General features: G+C 35.6%; 1 protein-coding gene across 1 annotated transcript in view; it reads left to right on the forward strand.

The window, feature by feature from the left end:
• Positions 1 to 1212, forward strand: part of LOC117114399 — a 29753-nt gene extending 28541 nt beyond the window's left edge. Inside the window, exons 20-21 of the mRNA XM_033258065.1 lie at positions 261 to 502; positions 962 to 1212. Of these exons, the coding sequence (XP_033113956.1) occupies positions 261 to 502; positions 962 to 1212 (493 nt within the window). The remainder of the gene's footprint in view (positions 1 to 260; positions 503 to 961) is intronic.
• The last annotated feature ends 5125 nt before the right edge of the window (positions 1213 to 6337 follow it).

Here is a 6337-nt window from a genome sequence, read left to right on the forward strand (position 1 = left end):
GCCTATATATATATATATATATATATATATATATATATATATATACTATATATATATATATATATACTATTATGTTACACTGCTATGTTTAACAAAAACAATCAAGTGATATGTTTAAAAATATATACTCATAGATGTAATAATATACAGGCATAGATCAATGTAATATTATTGCAAATTTTACGATACTGTACTGTGTATTATGGAACCTTCCACAACGGTTTCAGCAATTTACCCTACTGTTTTGTTCTTTCTTGCAGTTGTTTCCTAACCCTCAAGCGTATGTATTACGCTGTTGCAATTCCTGTTGCTCTACCCTTACTTTTCAACACCTTAATATTCATTATGGTTTTACATAGTTTAAGCCTACGTGGGACAAAAACAAATGATTCTACACTAAAAAAGCAGAAAAACAGAAACAATGGGATGAAAATGTTACAGAATGGAGTGAGCATTACGTTGGTGTTGGGTTTAACATGGATTATCGGCTTCTTCGCTATTGGTGATGCTGCAGTAATTATGCTGTGGCTTTTTTGTATTCTTAATTCTTTTCAAGGGTTTCTTATTTTTATCATGTACTGTGTCAGAAATAAAGATGTACGTACTCACTGGTGCAAAATGTTGTGCATTTTACCATAAAGTACAAATGTTTTCGATCATAACCTCCAGCGAGTAACTATTTTCCAGGTTTAAAAAAAAACATTTTCTAATCCTAAGTAAAAATAAATCTTGTCTTTATTTCCTAGCCACTGTAGAAATATTTTCAACGAAAAAAATTAAGTTATTAGGCTTTAAGAAATATATATAAAGATAATGATGAAAATGTATTGTGCACCGGTATCCATCCGTAAAAATGCTTATGGCGCATCGACACGGCAATGCATTAGATTGTTCACGTTTTCGAATGCTTTATTTTTTATACTTAATATTTTATAATGTATTTAATAACTTTTACATCAAGCAAGCGGTATACACTTAATTAATGAGGAGCTGAAAAGGGGGCTGGTCTCCGATTGCAAAAGCAGACACTCCTTTGGCAAAATGCTGGGCTCCAGTAGTTTCCATTATTGGCAAATCCCTGGCTCCGCTACCGTGCGCTGCAAAGACAGTGACGGAATAGGAAAAAGGCGATGTCCCAACGTATTTGTCAGATGGCATGAGAAAGCTCCTCCAAGAAATATATGTTCAGGAATCCGGGTTCAATGCCCATAAGCCCCCTTGAAATTATCTCACTTCTAACGTTTGTGGCGCCATTTTGTTGGGACCAGTTTGCCGAAACCGAGTTTGCCGAGTTTATAGCCACTCTGCCGAAACCCAGTTTGCCGAATCCGATCACCAACCAAAATAATGACAATTCAGTTTGCCGAAACCCTGTTTGCAGAAATGAGATACATTTTGAATGTCACCATCATCTGCTGCATCGCTGCTCATTTTTATTTTGTTTTATTTTTGATTATTATGTTGTTAAGCGAGTTGTTAATATTGAGGCGCTATATAAATATTGACAATTTCTGTTATTATTATATAATCTTAACAATCACTTTTGTTGTAAGCATGTAATACGTCTAAGTGCCTCGATGGGGACCAACATGTTGAAAAACACACTTAAAGGCATAGCTACCAGTTGTAGAATAGAATGAAATGAAATTGAAGATTAAGTATCAAATCTTATTATAAGTGTTAACCAGAAAAATATACATATATTTCGTCAAAACGTTTAAGCACATAAATTGAAGCCCATATGCACGTGTCGGTGGTACGAGTGGTGGGTCAGAAAGGCACATCCTTAGTTGGACAAGCCTGGACCCTGCCCCCGTCGTCCGACGCCAGGAAGAGGTCGTTGGACCAAAAATAATAATTTGCTTATCCATACGTTATTTTTATTGCCAATCCCTTATATTGTAGTATAAAAACACAATTTGGGTCATACGAAAACCTAAAAAACTATACCAGGGATTTTTATTCCGGGACCCACTGGCACATGTGTATAATTGTAGATTATTATTTATTCTTTTTCTTCAGGTCTACTTATTATTATCTTAATTAAATTTTATATAGGCCTATTTATTATAAATATGCTTATGACATTTTGCCTAATAGGCCTATTTAATATTTTTTTTTTGCTGATAGCCGAATTGTTTTAAATCAAGACAAAAATAATAATGACTATAATAATCCGCTATTTATTATACGAATACACAGTGATCGCATCGCGTTGGAATGGCTTCTAAATTCTCAATGTCGCAATTCTGACCGGCGCTGAAATTCTGCTGGCGCCACCAGTCATGGTAAGAGAGTGCTTCATTGTAAATTTTATGCTTCTGTTAATATTTCAATTAATTGACTTTCGACAAACTGGGATTCGGCAAACTGGGATTCATGGTTTATGGGTAGGCAAACTGGAATTCGGCTAACTGGGTTTCGGCAAAGTGGAGACTCGGAATCTGGTATTCGACAAACTGGGTTTGGCAATCTGGCCCGGATCTGCTTGCTCTCTATTTTAAAATGGTGACTGTTCTGAACTGTTAACGGTTATTTGGTTAAAAAATTCCAAAATAAGTATTTCTGCAGCCAAAAGACTTGAACAATTTAAATTCGATTTACCCCCACCCTACCCGTGCCCAGTGGCGTAACAGGCGGGGGAAGGGGGTAGACTGCCACCCCCCACCCCCTGACGGTTTTTACCGGGCTGACCAAGCCGTCGTACCGGGCTGGATAATAGAGAAAAGAAAGAGGGGAGAGGAAGGAAAAGAGAAAGAAGGGGAAAAGAAAAGGAAAGGAAAAGGAAAAGAGAAGAGGAAAAAAAATAAATAAAAAGGAATATATCATAATGACCAGACTCACAACACTATGCAACCCCTTTTCCACTTCAAAAAGTGTCCATAGCTCCTTTGATCTAAGCCGCCAGATATTCTTCGCAGTGGCATAACCACCCCTTGAAGATGCCCTTTTCACCCCCTTAATGTGCCTAAAAATCTCAAATTTCACGCGCATTTCTTGTTAAAGTAGGCCAATTTCATCGAAAAATTGCACATTTTATGGAGTTTTGATCAATTCCGACGAAATTAGAATTAAAAACACAAAATTTTTAAGGGTTTTTTAGGGTTAGCTTTCTAAGTTATTTAAACACATAAAAGTCCTAAACTCAAGAAAGAAAATTTAAGATAGATCGTTTTACCTAAAAGAAGGGCCTCAATGTGTAATGATGGTGAAAGAATATTTCTTTAATAAATAAAGCCATAATGAAAATGCTTATATTCAGTTTAAAAAAAACGTGTGTGGCCATATAATAACATAAGCCCTAAACTAAAAGAAAAAAAAATGTGCACGCCTCGCGCCATTTTTGAGGGCGTGAACTTGTGCTTGTCCTCCTTTGCCTTTATAAGTTAATTGAACACATAATAGTCCCAACTCAAATAGAAAGGACATTTAAGACAGATCGTTTTACCTAAAAGAAGGGCCTCAATGTGTATTGATGGTGAAAGAATATGTTTGTAATAAATAAAACCATGATGAAATTTTTTTGAAATAAATTCATTTGGAACCAAATATAATTTGTATGAGATTTTTCATTTGTGTTGATCCAGCAAAAAACAAAACAATAGTACTCACACTACGTTTCGCGAACGATCCGTTCGCTTTCTCAAGTAGACTGGTGATGTTATCGCCAGTCTGGTCTGACGTCACCTCGGTGTTGTTGAGGTCAAAGTGCATCGCTGCGACGTCGACGAGGCCCCCTCTCAGTGTTGTGGTCCAATATGATATCATCATACATATGTGATAGAATGTGTCCTCCTTCATCTCTGTTCATAGTATCTGTTGTTTTTCTGATCCATAAAGATTCTCTGATTTTTCGTTCAAACCATGAGCTTTCTTTTTGTAATATTTTTATGTCCCAATTTGGAATATGATTTAGTTGTGTACATGGCATGATCGGTGATCGCAAATTTATTTAAAATTTGATTGCAGATTTTAAAAAAATAAAAAACAAATTTTAAATAAATCTTCAATCACCGATCATGCCACACAACTAAATCATATTCCAAATTGGGACATAAAAATATTACAAAAATAAAGCTCATGGTTTGAACGAAAAGTCAGAGAATCTTTATGGATTTTATGGTTAAAAACTTCAAATACACGTCTTCTCTACGATATCACGAATTAAAAACAAGATGACAGTGAATTCTCCATAGTTTTTCCAACAACCGGATACCATCAGCTCCTACAAACATAGCCTCTGATTGTTGAGAACCCCTATAGAGTATTTTCCTTATCTGTAAAAAGAAATCCAAAAAATTAGCTCTTTTACGGCTCTTTCATCTTCTCTATATCTAGTAGTGTCGGTTTAGTGTTTCCTTAATGTGTCAAAAAATTCTCCGGAATCTCCATCTTCAGAGGAACTCAAATCCCTGACAGTGAATACGTTTGTAATCTCCGACTACTGTATAATTAGATTATCAGAAAGGAGAAAAAGACTTTTCAGCTAGTTTAACTTGCTAATATTACTCAAGGTACTAGGTGGGCTACGATCGAAACAAAACCAAACAAGTGATGCGTTTTCGTTTCCTTAACTATACCAAACTAATTTACCTTCTTTTAGCTTGGGAAACCGCTACCATACGTAAATTCAAACACTACGCTCAGAATATTAAAATCCATAGCCATCCAGAAACCGAGAAAGATTCGGAAAAAATGTGATGCACGGCATTGCGATTTAACATTAGAAACTGTTTTTCTAGCAACCCAGTCGGGGAGAAAAGTCTCTACTGACGCTTAGGACACAATTTATGGCCCCGTCTATTTACAGTGTTCATAATGATTTTCAACAAAGTGCAGAATGTTTATGACTTGTTTATTACCTCCTCCAAATTAGGTTATGTGTTATATTTGGTATCCGATCATTTCGTCGGTCGCGCCTTCATTTTAGCGGAATGTGTACATAATAATTGAAAACTGAAATCATTCAATTTTTGAAAGAAAAGTTTAAAGGACAAGGTTAAGGTCACAGAAATTCGATTTTACACCCTTGAGCATAAAGAAAATAATAGAATAGCACCTCGTATTCAGGCAGCACTCAAGGAAATATAGTAATCTGCCTGAATACGACAGTCATTAATTCCATTATTTTCTTAAAGGTATGCTGCATCACTCAAAAAATAATGTGCCTGAATACGACGGACGATCCCATTATTAATACCGTGTAAGTATAACTAGATTTGCGATGAAGATTTGAATATTCTAATACGATACGAATACCAAATATTTTTTTTATCTCCAAGTTTATCATCGAGTTAAAAGACAAATAATTAAAAGAGAATAAAGAAAAACGTTAAAAGTCATAACAACAAAGACTTTTAACTCAAGGTTCCAAAACTAGGAAACACCCGCGACTGTTATGGGTTATTCAATTCAATTCAACAATTCAATTTTTATTTCGGATGCCATAGACAAAATGATCACAAGAGAATAAGGCTCACTACCCAAATATGGGCCTGAACGAATTCAATTAATTAATTAATGACAATGCGCGATGTTTCTACTGTGCCGGTACAACTGTTTCCTAAGCCCCACGTGGTTGGGCTCTAGGTGGTCGGAATGGGACGGAGGACGCGGCCCGGCGCCCTCCCCTTCCCACCGCCCTTCCCCTCCCACACCTAATCCACCACTGTATAGGGCTTAATTTATTGGTTTGTGACCCCTCACTTTGCGTCAATGCATACCCAATTTCAGATTAGCCTATTAAGCACAATGTGACGCCGTGGCAAATACCATTTTGGTATTTACTGACTCAACATTTACGTCATCATTGCTCAGGTACCGACGCCCAATCATGCAGCGGAGGTGTTCCATTGATATTAATAATACATGAATGATTCTTTTCTCTGACTGTTTACTATACAGCCCTGCTATTCATGATCAGAATCAAATTATTATAAATTTGAAACAGGCTCCACTATAAACACTGATTGTAATTTTAGTATACTATTAATTATATTTGAATGCCTAGCGATTACTAGAACACAATTCATGAACTAATATTGGGACTTTTGAAACAGTGATACACTTCCGCCTGCGAACCATATATTTTCTCCATTGTCCAATACAATATTTAATACAATATTTATTGGATATCACTTCAACAATGGGACACAGAGTGGTACATAAAAATAAGAACAAATCAGAAACATGACAGATAATGGTACATAAAAATAGAACGAAACAGAAACAAATAGAAATTAAAGCAAAAAGTACAACAGATAAACGGATGAATGTAAGATCTATAAATATATGATAGCAATGGTTATCGAAAGACAAGTAAGTATTTTTAAAAATT

The sequence above is a fragment of the Anneissia japonica genome, unplaced genomic scaffold (genome assembly GCF_011630105.1).
Source record: "Anneissia japonica isolate Jap-2015-1 unplaced genomic scaffold, ASM1163010v1 scaffold199_len4679917_cov187, whole genome shotgun sequence".
Taxonomy (NCBI): domain Eukaryota; kingdom Metazoa; phylum Echinodermata; class Crinoidea; order Comatulida; family Comatulidae; genus Anneissia; species Anneissia japonica.